Raw genomic sequence first — 18723 nt, forward strand, 5'->3', positions numbered from 1 at the left:
ACCCCCTTAAAAATCGTCATTGGATTAAGACAACCCAAGTAATCATTAGTTGAAGAGTTTCTATGCAACACGCTGCTAGTTCCTCGGTTTCCTCCATATCAACCCTTATCTGCTGCCAATTTTGAAAAGAACATTCCGTATCCTAATATAAGTCCTACCCATTTATGGCTAAAACCATCCAGTTTCCTAATCTTTATTACCTTCTTTTGAATTTTGAAAATCCCAACTACCAACCCTCAAAAAACATAACTTTCTCATTACTTCTATATATATGTGCATGTATATCTCTCATCTTCATCACAAAACCTCTCTCTTTTCCCTCTTTTTTCTCCTCCAACCAAACCCTAAAAAATAGCAAGACTCTAACTTTGTAGCAATAATGAACCATGGCTCCTGTGAAAGCTAAGAAGCTGTCTAAACAAACCCCTAGTTCCTCTCTTCCAGCTCTTTCAATTCGACCTAAAATCAAAACTCGAAGCCCTAGCTATCAAGTCCAATTACTTCTGAAATCCCTTAATCCTGTTAGGCTACATCTCAACCCTCTGATTCCCCTTGAAGATTCTTCAATCGGGCTTGAACCGGTCTTTGCAGGTGTGGCCCCCTCCGAGTTGGCAGAGTTCTACCCTTCTGGTACGTCTTCTCTCCCATTTGATTCGGAGTTCCCTCTTATTTTAAAGAAAGGGAAAAGAGTAAAGCCCTCATTCAGTATAAAGAATTGGCCACCATATCGTTCCTCTTGGTCGTACTGGGTGAATCGTCTTTCCAAAGATGAAAAGATTTCATCACAGTGGAAAAAACAAGGAATCTTTGATATTATCCAGACTAGCAAGGCCTCCATTACACTTGACCCAAACCTTCTCTTTCCAGCCCTTTCTTTCTCTGGTCTTCAACCAGAAATGCCCTTCATTTGAGATGTGGAATGATGTCCCCAACCTTAAGGGATATTTGTTGCATTACTGGCCTCAAACCTTATGGAGATGATGTTAATGCCACTCTTTATGTAGACAAATTCTCTTTTCCCACCAAAAACACTGGTAGTAAGAAATTTGTCTCATCCCACCTTCCTTTCATCAAACACTATAAAGGAAACGGGCCAGTCGAAGAGGACGAGCACATAGTTTTCCTAATCTGTTGGCTTTCTAGCTACTTGTTATGTGTTCCATCCAGGTAATTTACCAAGGACTTTATTCAAGTTGCCATATCTTTGGCCAGGAATGGAGATTTAACATTGGCTCCCCTCGTACTTTCTTATCTATACAGAGGTCTGAATGACCTCCTTACCTCCAAATTTTCAAGATTTCAAGGCCCTTTCTGGTTGTTCCAAATGTGGCTTAAGGTGTATTTCCAAGACAAAACTTCCCCTTTTGCCATGCAAACTGGAAAAACCCTTTTATGTTATCCCTTAGCTACAATAGCCCCTTCTTCTTTCAGCTTTGCTGAAAACTTTGAGTATTTTTACAACCAATGTGAAACAGGAGATGACAAATTCTTCGACCCTTTTACTTTCCTTGGTCGCATGCCATCATGGCTAGTCCCTTCTCCAGGGGTTTCCACCAAAAGCATTCTAAAGAATGAAAAAATATCTGGGCGAGCTTTCTACTTGCTCGAGATCTTCATTACAGCACTGCCAACCCTACTCTAAGGAACAGCTTTTGTGGCGTGGAATTCTACAATCTAGCTCAACTAGCTAGGCAAATGGGATTCACCCAACTCATTCCCTTACCGCCATACAAATCTCAGAACAGATACTTTGATCAAAGAGTGAGGATCACAGATGTTACCAAATTTGCTGCGATTGATAAAGCTTATGAAGTGGAAAGGTCAGCTTTCAACTTTCAAGGCCATACTAGCAAACCTCAAACTTCTAATGAATTTACCGTATGGTGGACGGCTTACATTTCTTCCACTCGGACAAAAAGTCATAAGGCCGTCTGTGACAGTATTTTAGCCTCATTCAAACCCTTATCTCCGGGTAACATGTACTTTTAGTGAGCTTTGCCTTCCTTCTTTTCTGTTCCCTTTCCCTATGCTAAGGATTTAACTTAAAATTCCTCAGATAGAAAAGAAGAAATTCTAGAGGAAAGTGATGAAGAAAAAAGTGAAGAGAAAAACACTGTTTTGCCCACTAAAGTTGAAAGTGTGGCTGAAAGTGGTAATGTGAGTCACGAACTTATCTCTTCCAGTAACGAAGAAGAAGAAGAAGTTGAGGAAGAAGAAGAAGAAGATGCCTTGTATAAGGCAAAAGGGAAAGAAAAGATATCTCAGGTATTTCCAACAAAACCAGACTTAACTTTTCCAACTTTAGATTCTCCTAATATCTCCTTTTGTAGGGACTGGCCATTGTAAAGAAAGAGTTTCAACCCTAGTTTTCTTCCTCTGATGAAGATTCCTCCAATGATGATGGTATTTCCAAAGGGCAAACCCATACTCAACATTCTGTCAAAACAATCACCAAGCGTAGTCCCACTGGAAAAGTTGCTGGAAAGGCAAAAAGGAAAATTGACTTGGAAAAGGCCGAGGAGTTCAAACAGCCAAAAGACTCTCCAAAAATAAAAAAAAGTTAAAACCAACCACCAAAGAAATTGTTTTGGTAAGTCTAATTTGTTATCTCCTTCATCCTTTTAAATTTCTAAAGTATCCATAATTCCTTTTTATACTCATCTTGTAGGGTTCGTCCAAGATCCAGTCAGACGTGCAAGTTGCTTATGGAGAAGACTTAGACCTTCAAGCCTCTATTATGGAAAGTTTGGCAGACTAAAGTGGAAAATCTTTGCCCATTCCAACTCCTACTATTGGAACATCCATTCCTTCCGGCAGTGGTGGAACTTCTACCGGCCCTCCTCCTTCCATCCCAGAGGCAAGTCTTTACACTTTTAAACTTCGCCTCCTTTCTTACTTCTTATGTAATAAGCAAAACCTTTCTTTTCTTCAGGCTACTCTGTCTTTGTCAGCATCAACGTCTTTCACAATGCATAGAGGAGCTCTTCCAGTGTTGGCCGATCTATACAAAGTGATCAAAGCAACTCAATCTTCAAGCACCTCAACTTCAACTGCCAACGTGCTTGTACTTTCAGATCCCTCATAAGACCCATTTAGCACAGCCAAAAGAAAATTGTTGTCCCACCTTGCTTATGATGTGGAAAAAATTGTGACCTTCCATCAAGATTTGGCTGGTACTATAGTTACCCTGAAGAAACACCCTGGATTTCCTGATTACATTCAAATTGCTTTGACCAAATTGCAGCATCAACTTCAATTTCTCGTTTCCCATATGAATTCCAGTTCTTCCTCTATCTTAGAATATGAAAGAAAAGCTAGACTTAGGGATAAAGCCTTTGAAAGTTTTCATCTTGCTTTAGCACCCTATCCGGAGATCAAGACACGAGCTGAGGAACTTGCAACCAAGAAAAACACCTTGACAGAAGAGCTAAACAAAATTCAGAAAGAACTAGAACAAGTGGAACGTGATGAGCTGGAACTGGATCAAACTGCTAGTGCTATTCTTGCTGAATCTGAGCCTCACAAGAAATAATAGGAAATTCTAGTAAACGAATTTCCCCAACTTGAAGAAACAAAAACCAAAGCACTGGCTACTCTTAAAGAAGCAAGAAAAATTTGGATGGCACTTGGAAATGTCCTTCTTGCCATTTGATGTGGTTTTCTCATGATGTTTTAAGTGGTTATTATGTAGTGAATAAGTAAACTCCTCCTGGAATCTTTTGTACAGCCAGCTCTTAGAGTTAGCGGCCATTTTGGAATATGTAATGGAATTATAGATCTAATGAGAATGGAGGTTATTTCTCAACTCTTTTTGGTTTTATGCCTCTTACATAAAAAATCATTGAAAACTAGAAACAAATCCTTTCCATATATTAACAACGAAGCTGTCACCAAGTGACTTTCCAAAACAAAGGAATTCAGAAGAAATAAAAGAACTTGCTAACATGGAAAAAACATGTATATACAGCAATGTCAATTATTTTCCAAGATAGGTAAAACCTGGACCATGAAATGTAGCTTCTTTCTCAACGAAAAAAGAAACTTTATACTTAGAAAATCATCTGTTCTTGGAAATATTTAACTGAATATTCTCCAAGGCCCTAGCCAATGTACCCTTTCAAGTACTTAGCTATATAAATGGCCAAAGTATGGCTATTGAGATTCCTTTCCAGCTTTCCAGCTTACTTGGAAAGGAGGGTACCAGCCAGACTACATGGCTGGTTGAATGATTGTGGATTTTCAGCTTTCAAGTACACACCATTCACAGGATGCTTGTGGGATTCTCCATCTATGTCCATTAATCTATAAGCCCTTTTTCCAAGGACGCGTTCCACCAACTAAGGACCCTTCCAATTAGGGGTCCACTTTCCATATTCCTTATCTTTGACTCCTGGTGGAAATCTGACTTGCCATACCAAGTCTCCTTCAACTAATATCTTTGCCTTAACCTTCTTGTTGTACGCCCGCATGACTTTCTTCTTTTAAGCAATAATATGGTCCAAGGCATTAAGACGAACTTCATCAAGGTCTTCCAATTCCACCAACATGGCATGGTTGTAATCTGCCGGAGTAAGCTTATCCTGGAAAGCCACTCTTGCAGATCTTATGGTCATTTCCATTGGAAGAACGGCATCATGTCCATATGTGAGCATATATGGTGTGACACCAGTACTTGATCTTTTTGAATTCTTATAAGCCCAAAGAGCCTCAGAAAGTAAGTGATGCCATGTAATACCCCTAATTTTAAAAGGATAGTCTCGGTATTTTATTTATTGAGTTATTTTATTTTTGTGTGATTAATTACGTATTTGCTTAATTATTTAATTGTTTTATTAGTTGGTTTGCTTTACCTGTTTAATCGTGTATTTAACTGTTTTATTTTATTTAACTATTTTATTTTATTTGGTGATTAATCTGTTGCATTAATTATGTTATTTAATTAATTAATTTTGTTTTATTAAATTGGTAGCAGACATAGCGTGTATTAAAAATATATATATATATATAGGTTTTGTTATGGGCCGATTATGTTTAGGTTTGGGGTTTAGTTAGACTTAGGTATTATTGTCTATAAATATATACCACACGCTTAGTTAGGGTTTTAGAACCCTATTTACGATTGTGGAGGCAGAGAGAGAACAGAGGAGGATTTCAGTAGGTGGTTTTCGCCGAAGAACTTAGGAAGACGACTGTGCAAGGCTAAAGGCAAGTTCTATTCCTAACTCTCTCCCTGTGGCTCATGTTCTTTACATGACTAATACAACTCCAGGATTATACAAAGATCAAAATTAATCTCGTTTTGCATGTCTGTGATGCTTAAAACTGTTCATGTTCACAAGTCGTTTATTGATTGTTTTAAATTCTTTTTTGCGTATCATCTGTTTTAATTCATGTAAATTGATGTATAAAGAGTTTAATTAGTCTGTAACATACTGGGAAACACTAAAATTAATTTGGTTTACATGATTTAGTTGCTTAAAATAGTGGGTGTTAGAAACGGCTAATTAATCCATTTAAATTTTTTTTACACAATACATGTCTAAGTTGAAGTCAATGATTGTATAAAGAAGTTAAGTGCCTCTTGAACATGCTGGAACCTAATTAGGATCATTAGAGACTGTAACAGAGAGGGACGGAATTCACCAGAGATGAAACAGGTGAGGGAACGAGTGAGAGCCTGCTCTCAGTTGAAGAGAGCAGGCTCCCTTTTTACAAAGAGGCGGCTCCATGGAAGCATGGAGCCGACTCTAGGGACCATGGAGCAGGCTCCCTCAAAGAGGGAGGCGGCTCCATGCACTAGGGAGGCGGCTCCCTCTTTGAGGGAGCAGGCTCTCTCAAATTTTTTTTTTTTCGGGCTTTTCAGTGACTGTTTGGGCTACAGGGCTTGGATTTTTGGATTTTTAGATTCTGGTAGAAGCTATATTTGGATGTTTGGAGATGTTCTAGGCTGGATTAAAATCTCTGATAGAAGATTTAAGCAGAATAAAGCAACCTTGTGTTTAATCCGACAGTAGACATGGTTGAAAGAAATTAGTTGCTGTCCCGGGATAAAAGGACTTTAAGTTGTCTAAATTTTTGAATGACAATCTAAAGTATTATTTTCTTAGTTGATTCTGCCTATGTGTTATAAAAATAAGCTTGTGAATTTATAGATTCTAATATGCTTATTGGGAAGTAAGTTGGTTACTATTTCTGGGAGGAAAGGATTTGAAGTCGCTGCATTAAAGGATAGCACTTCTCGTGGATGGTTTCTTTTAAAGAATCAAATATGTTCCAGTATTATAAAACTAAGCCTGTGAAGTATATATTCTATTGTGCTTACTTGGAATAAATTGTTTTACGTATATGTCCCGTTGAATCAATTATTGGACTTTGCGATGCGGAATTGATTAAGCCTGTTAACTTATATAATTTTACTATGCTTAATATTGAACCATTGATGTTTATATCTAATATTTTATTATCAATTATTGGATATATGAAATAGTTGATAACTACATTTAGCACTCGTTTTATCAACTGCTGGATGTTGGATTACATGTACCGGTATGGGAAGGTGGCATGTCTAGGTTTGGATTAGTTCAAAATACAAAATCCTGCCTACATGGAATAAGGAAATGGATTATAAAATAAATCCTACTTATACTTAAGTCAAAGAAGCTGCACAAGCTAAATGACTAACTGGATTACTTGTTATCTATGTTACGTCAAAGAAGCTGCACAAGCTGAATGACTAACTGGATTTCTTATGTATGGGTATGATAGGATTTTAAATATATTTTTATGGTACCGCGATATGAGCTTGAGTCTCAGAGTCGTCGGTTAGGGAGCGTATATGCAGTAGGATGCGTAGCTGGATATGCTAGGTTGAGGTATACCCTGTTAGGCTTAGGTACTTATGCCCACCCAGGTGCGCTTTGCATGTTGCATTCTATTCAGGTTGAGACCCCCTGCATAGTCCAGTGAGAGTCCTATAGTGTAACTATATATGTATATACACGGCTTATATAGATATTATTGAGTTGGTTAGAATGTATATGCGTATCGAGTCTCTGTTTGGATTGTAGTAGGATAGAACTTGTTCGTGGGCCTAACCCACTTCTATTTTTCAGGTACTCGACAGTTCCAGACTTAGACCTGATCGTGCTGAGCAGAGATTACTACTCACTCTTCCGACGACGTAGGACTTCTCTCCATGGTTTACTCTAGATTTAGTTTGGATTTTTTTAAGGGTCCACTAGAGATGGATTCCCGAGTTGTTTAAACTATTGAAGGTTTTGGATTACTGAATTTAAGTATTTATTTTTAAAGGATTTTATTTTAGTTTTTTCTAGCTGTTAATTATTTCTTATTTCATTTTGTATTCCGTGTTCGTTTTAAATACTTTAATTGTTTGATATTTCCTCGGATTTGGGCTTGGGTCTGATCAACCCGTGTCTCGGATCCGAGGGGTATCACATCCCACTCCCTTGGATGATTCTCAATCATCTTCTCAAAGATATTGAGAATTACTTTGTTGGAAGCCTCAGCTTGTCCATTTGATTGGGCAAAATATAGAGTGGAACTGATCACTTGGATGCCACACTTAGCACAATAATCAAGAACTTTATTTCCAACAAAGGAAAGTCCTCTGTCAGTGGTGATAGTCTCTAGAATTACAAACCTATGAATAATGTGCTTCCTGATAAAATCAATCACTGTTGGTTGCTCACAGGTCTTTAATGGAATAGCCTTCACCCATTTTGTAAAATAGTCCGTTGCTACCACAATATAAGTATGTCCATCTGCAGATGGTGGTGTTAACTTTCCAATAAAGTCCAAAGCCCATCCTCTGAATGGCCATATTTTTACTACTGGCTACATGTTGATAGCTGGAACTCTTTGGACCGGGCCATGTTTCTAACATACAATACAAGTCTTTGCAAACTCTATGCAATCCTTTAGTATACCCTTCCAATAATAACCGTACCTTCTCAAAAGCCACCTCATTTTGATCCCAGCTTGATGTGCTCCGCATATTCCAAGGTGTGATTCTGCCATCAATCTCATGGACTCACTTCTGCCAAGACATCTTAGCAAAAACTCATCTTCTTTACTCTTCCTGTATAGATCTCCATCGATCAAAATATAATAAGGTGCCAAAAGCTGAATTCTTTTGTCCACATTGGTACTAGGCTCCTACAAGAAATGGATGATTGGTGTTCTCCAATCTTCCAAGTCTAAACCATCTATATCAACATTGAAAATCTCCCATGTTTTCTTGGCAGGCTTGATCCTTTCTGGCTCATCAGCTTGGAAATGACTTGCCATCTCATACCGTGACTCTATAGAAGGGATAGTCTTTCTTTTGATTGTGATTAAAGTTTTTTCTACACCCGGTGGGACTTTCACTCTAGAAGCTAGCTGTGCTAAATCATCAGCCTCTGTATTCAAATGTCTTGGCCAATATTTGAGTTGAAAGTCATCAAATTGGCAGAGTAATTCGAAGGCCAAAGAATGGAAAGGCCTCAAATGCTAGTTAAGACACCTATATTCTTCAGAAAGTTGGCTACACCTATATTCTTCAGAAAGTTGGCTGAGTATCAAATTTGAATCTCCAATAATCTGAACCTTCTTTACTTTTAGCTCCAATAGGATTTTCAACCCAATAATTAGCGCCTCATACTCAGCTTGGTTATTTGTACACTTGAAATCCAAAAAGAAAGAAAATGTGGTTTTTCTCCCCTTTGGTGAAATGATGACTATTCCAGCTCCTCCTCTATCATGAGTGCTTGATCCATCAAACATGAGAGTCCAAGGTGTATAATCAAGGTAGAGATTATCCACCTCGTCACATATTTCTGAATCAATCTTGGTGGAATGATGGTCTGCTAGAAATTCTGCCACCGCCCTTCCTTTGACTGCCTTTTGTGGAATATACTTGAAGGAAAACTCCATTAAGGCTAATGACTACTTTCCAATACGTCCAGTGATCAAAGGCCTTGAAAGCATATACTTAATCAAATCTGTTTGAGAAATGATATATACGGCCACTGGCAACATATAAGTTCTTAACTTCATAGCTGCATAGTATAAGGAAAGGCACAACTTTTCAATAGAAGCATACCTACATTCCACTGGAGTGAGCACCCTACTTAGATAATAAATGGCTTGCTCTTTTCCCCATTCATTGTTTTGAGCTAGAAGAGTTCTAATAGATTCATCGGCGGCCGATAAGTATAATCTTAGAGGCCGTTTCTTGATTGAAGGCATCATCACTGGAAGGTTGGCCAAGTAGCTTTTCAAACCTTCAAAGGCTTACTAGTGCTGTTCCGTCCACTTAAACTCCTCAGCACCTTTCAATTTCAACAATGGGGAGAAAGCATGAGTCTTTCCAGCATGGTTGGCAATGAATCTCCTCAAATATCCAACCTGGCCAAAAAATCTTTGTAGTTCTTTCTTAGTGGCCGGTGGCTTTGTTTCAATAATTGCCTTTGCTTTATTTTGGTCTACTTCAATACCTCTTTGATGGACTAGAAAACCCAGGAAGTTTCCAGCTGAAACCCCAAAGGCACACTTAAATGGATTCATTTTTAACTTGTGCTGCCTCATTATTTCAAAAGCCATTTTTAAGTTATGGAGATGTTAAGCCTTGGCCGAGGATTTGATGACTACATCATCAATGTAGACTTCTAAGAAAAGGCCGATCATGTCATGGAAAATGGCATTCATGGCCCTTTGATATGTTGCTTCGGCATTCTTCAATCCAGATGGCATGACAACCCATTCAAAGGTTCCAGTGGATCCTGGACATCTGAAAGCCGTCTTGGCAATGTCTTCTTCCGCAATATAAATCTGGTTATACCTGGAATGCCCATCCATGAAAGAAAGAATTTCATTCTTGGTAGCAGAATCTACTAATTGGTCAGCAATATGCATGGGGTATTCATCTTTTGGAGTTGCAAGATTGATATTCCGGAAATCCACACATACCTTTAGCTTGCTATTTTTCTTAATAACTGGAACTATATTGGAAATCCAATCAACATACCTGGCGGTTCTTATAAAACCAGCCTTGTGTGGCCTTTCTATCTCTTCTTTGACCTTTAGAATAACTTCCTAGGACATCCTTCTTAGAGGCTGCTTGAAAGGCTTGAAACTTTCCTTGATTGGCAACTTATGCTCTACCAGCTCTCTGGAAAGTCCTGGCATCTCCTCATATGTCCATGCAAAGCAATCTTTGTATTCTTCAAGTAAGGAAATCAATTATTCTCTAAAGGTTGGTTCCAAAAACTTACTAATGTAGGTTAGCCAAGGATCCTGTTCCGAACCAAGATTAACTTCCAAAAGTGGATCTTGTACTTCGGCCTTGAGATTGTCTAACTTAATTGGCGTTGCCTTCAAGTCTGTCAGCTGGATAACATCCAGCTTGTCTTCAGTATCTTCCATAATCTCCAAAACATTGGTTGAAAATGAAGTACCATCAACAGTAGCCCTTTCCAGCCGTAGTCCGGCTAGATATGCTTTCAACTTGGCAAGGCAGCAATTAACCGTCTGGCCAAGCACTCTATCTTCTTTAGGTTTCTCTTCCATAAAAACTTTTGTTTGAAATGTAGTGCTGAACACCGGCCTTGGGTAGAATTGTTGGCTTTGGTGTTTCTTGGAAAAGCTCTCTTACATCTTCTTCCGTAAGAGTTCTTCTCATGGTGGCCTTCCTTGGACGGCCCTTGCTATCATTTCCAATAAATCTGATTGGAATGAATTCTTCATTATACAACTCAGCATCTACATGGTAAACCCTTGCCACAAATGGCCAGCTATCAGCTTCCATCACTTTTACCTCATCTCCATCCCAAATTATTAGCATTTGATGGAGTGAAGATGGAATGCAAAAATTTGGGTGAATCCTTTTGCGGCCCAAAAGCAAGTTATATGCCGCTGTAGATTCAATAACAAAGAAGGTTGTGATGGACGTTCTATATCCCACCGTTAATTCCAAAGGTAGAATGCCTTGTGTCTTCACTATTCCTCCCGTGAATCCACTAATGGATACATCAGTTGGAATGATATCTTCAGGAGACTTTCCAAGCATGCGCATAACATTGACTAGAACAACATTCAATACCGAACCATTGTCCACCAGAACTCTTGCCAAGGGCCTTCCTTCCACTAGTACCTTAATATACAAAGGTTTGAGCTGCTGAGTCATGCCATAAGGTGGCTTTTCCAACATAATTTTCTTTGGCCTTGTGGGGCTGTTCTCTTCAATCACAACCCCCCTTAATTTTTGAAAATGCCCAGCTTCATCTTCAAAGACCTCTTCTATATGAATACCATTATTTGGTTCCATAATGGTTGGCCTAGAACTAGACTATCTAGGGCTTTCCATGGGAGGACTTGTATCTACTATATCTTCTTCCATTGAATTGGGCTGATTTGGCTGTGGCTCAAAAAATAAGGGAAGAACCACTACCATATTGCAAGTAAATTCACCTGGAAGGCTCCCAAAATAGATTTTCTTGCTGCTGCTGGAACTGTTGGGAATTTCCAAATCTATTTTATCTTTTGTAGAAGGATTGTCTGCAGTTAAGGAATTTCCAACCTCTGAAACCAAATCCAATAAATTATCAGGATCTCTAACCCCTCCTTTAGCTGGAAGTTCAGAAAAGTCTGATAGCTTAGTAGTCTTCTTTGACCAATTAGTCCAACTATGGTCTTTCTCCCATAATTTCCTTCTATTAGCCCTCTTCCTTTGCTGCCTTCGCTTTTGTGTGCGGGTCATATAAGAGTCATCATGAATGGGAAACTTGGAATGATCAAGCCTTCTCCACTCCTCATCTTGCGAGGTAGGAGGTCTAACCATTCTTGGTCGGAGATACTCACTCCCCCTCCTTACCCATACCTCCGAGGCCATTTTTGGCCTGGAATGCATGTCACCTTCAGAACCTCTATCTTGCTATCTACTACTTTCAAACTTTCTGCTTGGACGAGGCCCTGTCTGATAGGAAATTCTATTCCTTTCCATACTCCTTGGAAGGTATTCTGATCTCCTTTCTGTTGCCCTTCTTTCTGGATGGATCCGGCTTTCCTTCTCTGGAATAGTTATAGTAACTGTGTTTTCTACCTTTTGGAAAGTCAGCCGGTCATGGACCTTCCTTTTTTGGCCACGGTTATCATTGGACAGATTATCCTCTAGAACATTTCTATGACAACCTTCATTCTGAATCTTACACTTGGGGCAATAACCTTATTGGATTAAGGCTATTTGAGCCTCACGGAGTTGCCTTTCCAACTCGACCACCGTTTTCTCCAAGGATGCTGCAGCTTCAAGCTTTTTAAGTTTTCCACTAGCTCTTGAATCTGCCAAGTCCACCTTTTTCTTAGGGTGTTCCGTGGCAAGGGAAGTAACATTTATGGCAACAACCTTAGGGAAAGGATTTTCATCAACATCCATGACTTCTATTTTTTCTGGAAACTTCAACCTGCCATTTTTAATCGCCTTTTGCACTATGTTACGAAAAATCACACAATTATTAGTGGAATGCCTCCATGAATTATGAAATTTGCAATACTCTTTCTCGGCCATTTCTGAGGCCGATGGCATCTTGTGGCCTGTTGTGAAAATCAGTTGCTTGTCAGCCATGAGCAAATAAAAAATTTGCTCGACTTTAGAGATGTCAAAAGAATAACTCTTGGAAGGGTTTGCTCCCTTCCACTTGGAACCAGAAGCAGTTGCAATTTGGCCGTGGCTGACTTTGGTTTTGTCAAAGCCTCACAAGTATAAGCCTTTTTTATGTTGAGCTCAGCTACATTTACTTCAAACTCCCCTTCAGTTTTAGTGGTATACACCTCATAATTAAGATCACAATAGTAAGTGCCCTTGGAAGAACTCTTCCGGTCTTACTCCTCACGAAGGAGCTCTTCATACTTAGCCACTCTGCCGACCAAGTTAAATAAGCCATGAAATTGTACACCTTCAAACTTTTTGCGAAGTTCAAATTCTAGGCCGTTCACAGCCATCTTCACATATTCTTCTGGTGGCAAAGACAAATTACATTTAAACTTGGCTCGCCTGAATCTAGAAAGGAAACTCATCACAGACGCTCCAGGTAGTTGATGAAGTCTGGAAAGGTCTGCCATGGATACTTCAAGCTCAGCTCTATAGAACTGAGTATGGAATAAATCCTCAAATTACTGCCAACTTTGAATAAAGTTGGTTGGCAAGTTGGAATACCACCTGAAAGCGTATCCAGTTAGTGTGTTTGGAAACAAATGTACTTTCAACCATGGATTGGCTGCTGCTTCTCCACATTGGACAGTGAACCAACTGATATGTTCCAAGGTAGACTGTTCGCCTTCTCCATTGAACGTTGCAAACTCTGGAATTCTGAAATTCCTTGGAAATTCAACTTCATCAATGAACTCTGGATAGGGCTTTCTGTAGTTGGCCTTTCACCCCTTCGAGTTAGGCCAAATTCCTATTGAAGGAATTCTGCAAATTGGCCTCTATCAAGCACCATAGGTTGTGGAAAGTTGTTGTCTGGCCAACCTTGAGATTAATTGGCCACTTGATGCCCCCCACCTGCCATAAGCAAGGGGTTGGTATCTGCATAGTTGTTCCTGCCATGGTTCCTTCCTCCTTGGTCAAGAAATGGATCCTTTGGAAAAGGTTGCCCCCCAACCGCCATAGGAATGACCATGGGTGGCCTTGCTGGAACAGGTGCGGCTGGTTGAATGTTCACAGGTGGAACATTCTGTTATGCTTGAGGGTTGTGGTATGGCCATGGTTGGCCAGGCTGATCATGCCAAGTCTGTTGTGGAAATGCCACAAGAGGAAGATTTTGAACTTGCTGGATGGTTGGCATAGGCGCAGCTTATGGAACAGTCATCTGTGCCACTGGAGCAGTCACAGGTGTAGCTGGAGTGTAAGTCTGTGCCATTGGAAGGGATTGCTCCTGCTGCTGAGTTGCAAGTAACGACCCTGCATGTTATTGAGAAGAACTTCCTTCAACAAATGTGGCCGGCCTACTAGCTTGGAATACTGACTGTTGAGACCCTTCAGAGTTGTTTGGCCGAGGGGCCAAACCTTCGTTTGAGCTTCCAAGGGTCTGTTCCAACATAGACTTGAACCTTTGAGAGATTCGGTCTACCAATTCTTCAAACTTTCGTTCTTGAGAAAGAACAGCTTTAGATTGGTCTTGAGCAACTCTGGCTAAGTCTTGAGCGACTTTAGCTTGGTCTTGCGCAAACCTATCTTGCTGCATTGCCATCATGCGGATGTTGTCCATGATGGGTCCATTTGCCATTGTTTGAGTAAATTTTTCCACCATATCATTTTCATCAGGTGCAAATCGTGAACTTTCCATTGGAAGTTCACTAGCTTGCATCTCTTCTAGTTCGGTAGGGTCTTGGACAGACTTGCCTTGCCTTCTTCCACCGGCCATTGAACAGTCTATCTAAAATGTCCCGCCGGGCGTGCTAATATGTTCGGCTCCTAAAAACCGGGGTCCTTTCCTATTAGGAAAGGAGGGTGAACGTCGGGCGTACCAGGAACTGCTGTTGTTCCAAAGTGGAGATCTGAACAACTATCCAGTAAGAAATTGTAGGGATCAGGCGATTGAATGAAGGACTGGAATTACCACCTTCAAAGGTTCTTTTTGCCTTGGAAAAGGACTTTTGGACTGAACTATGGCTAGTGGAAAGGAAAGCTGTATTGAAAGTGCAAGGCTGGAAAGTAAAGTGCTGGAAAGTAGGAATAGTAAGTGCAAGACTTGAATTAAACATATTGAAATTGCATTACATGAATGTAAAGAAATTGAAGTGCTGTTGGTTGTGTGTGTTGAACAGAGTTTGCAAACTAGTTCTAAGTGTTCTATTTATAGAGCCCCTCCATACATGTAAACTGAAGTGTGGCAGATACATCCACGTAGATTAACTTCAAACAGCTAATTGTCCCATGATCTTTTAGCATTTATAATTTCTTCTTCCTCTGTCGCAGACCTCTTCCTTCTTCAGACACGATTTATTCAGCTTTGTTACCCACTCTCCTCAACAACCACTTCGGCTAGTGGTAGTTTCACTATAGAGTTCCACCACTCTCAACCGATGTATCCTTGTTTAGCCAAGTGTCCCACAACTTCTAGTAGTCTTCTCTTTCTGTAAAACCTCTATGTCATGGCATCGTGGTCTGATTTGTATAACCTCCTCGTCGTGGATCACATATTCCAGAAATATAACTGACCACGTCCCTCAAACTTTGGTAACTTCCATTCTAAGACTTTCCTTTAGAATTCATGGAGCCATAATCTCCTGAATATATATATATATATATATATATATATATATATATATATATATATATATATATCCAATTCATTCCTTTTTGCAAACCAGTTTCCTGGATTTTAGGCTGAACTTTCCATACTAACTTTATAGCGTCGTGGTCACTTTCCATTCTTCCACCGATTCTATATCATGGATTGTGGTTATAACATACTTCCTTGATTTTAGCTTTTACCATGGTTCGTTCCTACCACAAACAGATACATCATCCTCCATATTGGGTAATCACGTGTCCTAAATTTAGCAACTTCCTTTCAGCCTTGCCTCACCTGGATCCAGTACTCAATGGCACCATAAATTTCTCGTTCACAACGGTTATTCTATCGTGGGTCAAATAAATAAATAAATATATATATATATATATATATATTTATAGAAATTAACCTCCCATGTATCATTTTGTCTGACTTAGCAAAATAAATGTTAAAGTCTCCTAAAAGCATGGAGACCCTCAACCCCACGTTCTACTTCCTTGATTAAGTCAACTTTGGTAAATCAAATAATAGGAAAACCTCCAATTACTTATAAGTACATGATTTTACCCATAAACCTTCCATAATAACAATTCTTTAAAATAATTGATATATTATAGTAAGTCCCACAGAACTCGCCATGTGTCAAAAACCAATTGGTTCATAAGAATTGCGTTCTAGCGTAGTAAGTTCCATTGGAACTTGCCATATATTTCCTTCTTATTGGTGGGTAGGACCAAATTAGCCTTCAACAACTTCAAATCATGCCTCCTCTTTAAAAGAGGTGATCCAATGTAGCAAGTTCATTGGAACTCGCCACATGTCACCTTTCCATTGGGCCAAAATAATGGAGTAAACACTTTGTATGACACTTGTCTATTAAGATATAACGGCGCTATAAGCCTATGAATATGGTAAATTTCCTCCATGCAATATTTGCTCTGATTTGATTCAAAAATGCACCTAGACTATTAAAATAATGAAATGAGTTCGATCCTTACATATGACTCGGACCAATTTTCAGATGGCTCAAGTCCATTAGATTTGAGTCCCATGTTTCGAACCACTTGACCATATGACTCGAACAAAACTATAACACTACTAATAATATGGAGATTGAACTTGGTTTTAGGCATTCGGCTAAGACCATTAGACTACATGGCTTGAACCTATCTGTCTTGGGTTCAAGTTGATAAGGAGAGAATAATTCTTACTATGAAGTACGGAGTATGTTTTTGTTTTTTTGGCAAATGAACTATTGGGCTTATTGATGGACCTCTAAGCGCCTGTTCGGTCCTTCTCGAATTGGCAAGTGTGATGATTCATAACGCGACTGTAACCTTTGGAGAGTTAATTGCTACAACGATGATTAACAACCCAACAATTTAAAAAAAGTTACAGTATTTGTTAACTACAAACTCCTTTAAAAGATTAAACCACACAACCATTTAACAACTCATTTGGTTTGAACAGATTGTACTCGTCAAGTCTGTCATCGCCGTAGATGCGACTCTTGGGTTTGAATCTCCACCTTTTCCCCTTCTGTTCTTCTCTGATCATCTAACATTCTCTGTATATCTATCCAAAAATCTTCGATAAGACAATAGGGCATTAATAGTGTCTCCACTATAAGCACATTAAAAGATTGGTGGAGTTTTCCATCATAAAATACATTCAAAGACCTCCATAGAAAGATTTTACGTATCACAACTAATGTCTCTTTACATCAGGCATATCAATTATTCAGGCCTTTAACTCACTTTTGCCTAGCGCTGATAACGGATAAGATCGATTCGATTTGGGGTAAAGTTTAATTCAAATCAGTCCTAACGAATTGGTGAAATTTGAAACCGAACCGATCCGTAGGGACTTTCAATCCGAACCAAACCGATCCGTGAAATAACGAATTGGATCAGTTCGGTTTTCACAAATTAGACTTTTCAAACAGCCCAACAATAATTCTGTTACTATTAATTACTAAATTGAAAGACCAACTAACTTACCATGGAAAATAAAAGAAAGACCGACAACCAGGCCCCTAAAGTTATACAACTCGTATGGTATTACTTTACGCCACATAAAAGTTTGACTTAAAGGGAGATTTTCCTTTTTCGGTTAAAAAAATAAAAAATAGAAGGCAAAACATTCACACACAGCATGAATCAAATCCTCTTTCTCAGTTATCACAAAAAGAGTTGTAATAAATCTCTCCAGGCATGCACCATAGAACAGTTCTAAACAATATTTCTATTTATATATATATATATATATAGGATTGGGTTCTGAAAAAACTGATCCGATCTGTTAACTGAATTGATCCGATCCATTAGCTTAAGTAAATATTAATATTATATATATATAATATTATATAAATAGAAATATTAATATATAAATAGAAATATTGTTTATTAATATTATATATATATAATATTAATATTCACTTAAGCTAATGGATCGGATCGGTTCAGTTAATATATATATATATATATATATATATATATATACTTAAGCTAACGGATCGGATCGGTTCAGTTAACAGATCGGATCGATTTTTTCAGAATCCAATCCATTAGCCGAACTGTGAATAGTGAATTACTATTTTTCTAAATCATCGTCGATTTATGAAATTTAAAAATCGAACCAAACCACACGAATCGAATTGGTCCGAACCGAATTGACGAATTATTTACATATCCTAATCTTGCCCAATAATTATAGACATTGTAATCTAGTCAAGCACATGACCCTGGGTCCATGAAACAAAACTAGTTAAGCACATGAGCAATGCTTGATTAGTAGAATCATTTTGTCATACCGACCTTAGGTTTGTGTATGGTTCCTATCAGTAGGCAAAGCTGTGAGTATATATATATATTATAAATAATATTGCACATAGATTGCCAACGTAGCAAATGCATACCAGATTCCCAATAAAAGTAGTAGATGTGTCTAGACGTTAAAAAGAGCTCTACTTTAAAATGTCACCCCAAGAAAACATATAAGTATATATAGCAAATGGTACCGGTTGCTCAAATATCTTGGCACGGTCTTTAATATTTTAATTGATAATTATTGTTGATGGGTAGTAAAATGATACTTGGGCATCCTAAAATGACACGTGTCGGTGACAGGTTGGTAATGTGTCTTTATATTCTCGACCTTTTACTGTTCTGGATTTTCTTAATGTGGATGCCTCGAGGACAGATAGTACCTACATTTTAAAAGTACACAAGTTGTGGGGATAATATATAGTCGACTTTTAACCCCAAAAAAATATATATATAGTCGACGTGTTTTATTTATAGAAATCACAATTAAATAATTAGTTCATATAAGGTTGTATACAATTAAGCGTGGCCTCTCTTGAATTCGACACGTGTGCTGCTGTTTTTTGTTTTTGGGAGTTGCTCCGGGTCGTTTTGCCTAACCA

The 18723-nt window shown here is 38.7% G+C and overlaps 2 protein-coding genes across 2 annotated transcripts; both read right to left on the reverse strand.

Annotated features, from left to right (window-relative positions):
• Positions 1-4481: 4481 nt before the first annotated feature.
• On the reverse strand, positions 4482-8017 carry LOC132277663 (uncharacterized). Its single transcript, XM_059779505.1, has 3 exons — positions 7950-8017; positions 7513-7831; positions 4482-4688 (listed from the first exon to the last, which is right to left on the reverse strand). Exons 1-3 carry the CDS (start codon positions 8015-8017, stop codon positions 4482-4484), a joined length of 594 nt encoding a protein of 197 aa, XP_059635488.1.
• Positions 8018-8178: 161 nt separating this feature from the next.
• LOC132277664 (uncharacterized) lies at positions 8179-8937 on the reverse strand. Its single transcript, XM_059779506.1, has 2 exons — positions 8528-8937; positions 8179-8437 (listed from the first exon to the last, which is right to left on the reverse strand). Exons 1-2 carry the CDS (start codon positions 8935-8937, stop codon positions 8179-8181), a joined length of 669 nt encoding a protein of 222 aa, XP_059635489.1.
• Between the last annotated feature and the right edge of the window lie 9786 nt (positions 8938-18723).

The sequence above is a fragment of the Cornus florida genome, unplaced genomic scaffold, assembly GCF_030987335.1.
Source record: "Cornus florida cultivar Cherokee Brave unplaced genomic scaffold, ASM3098733v1 CherokeeBrave_3.0.0_Hap2_Chr10, whole genome shotgun sequence".
Taxonomy (NCBI): domain Eukaryota; kingdom Viridiplantae; phylum Streptophyta; class Magnoliopsida; order Cornales; family Cornaceae; genus Cornus; species Cornus florida.

Bases quoted from the DNA above. Each gene is read 5' to 3' on its own strand.
- LOC132277663 (XM_059779505.1), bottom strand. From the start codon at position 8,017: ATGCGGAGCACATCAAGCTGGGATCAAAATGAGGTGGCTTTTGAGAAG. The intron at 7,832-7,949 runs GTATACTAAAGG...ATGGCCATTCAG, and splicing joins GTACGGTTATTATTGGAAGG to AGGATGGGCTTTGGACTTTA. The intron at 4,689-7,512 runs GTAATTCTCAAT...TGGGCTTATAAG, and splicing joins AAGCTGAGGCTTCCAACAAA to AATTCAAAAAGATCAAGTAC.
- LOC132277664 (XM_059779506.1), bottom strand. From the start codon at position 8,937: ATGGAGTTTTCCTTCAAGTATATTCCACAAAAGGCAGTCAAAGGAAGG. The intron at 8,438-8,527 runs GTGTCTTAACTA...ATATTGGCCAAG, and splicing joins CAACTTTCTGAAGAATATAG to ACATTTGAATACAGAGGCTG.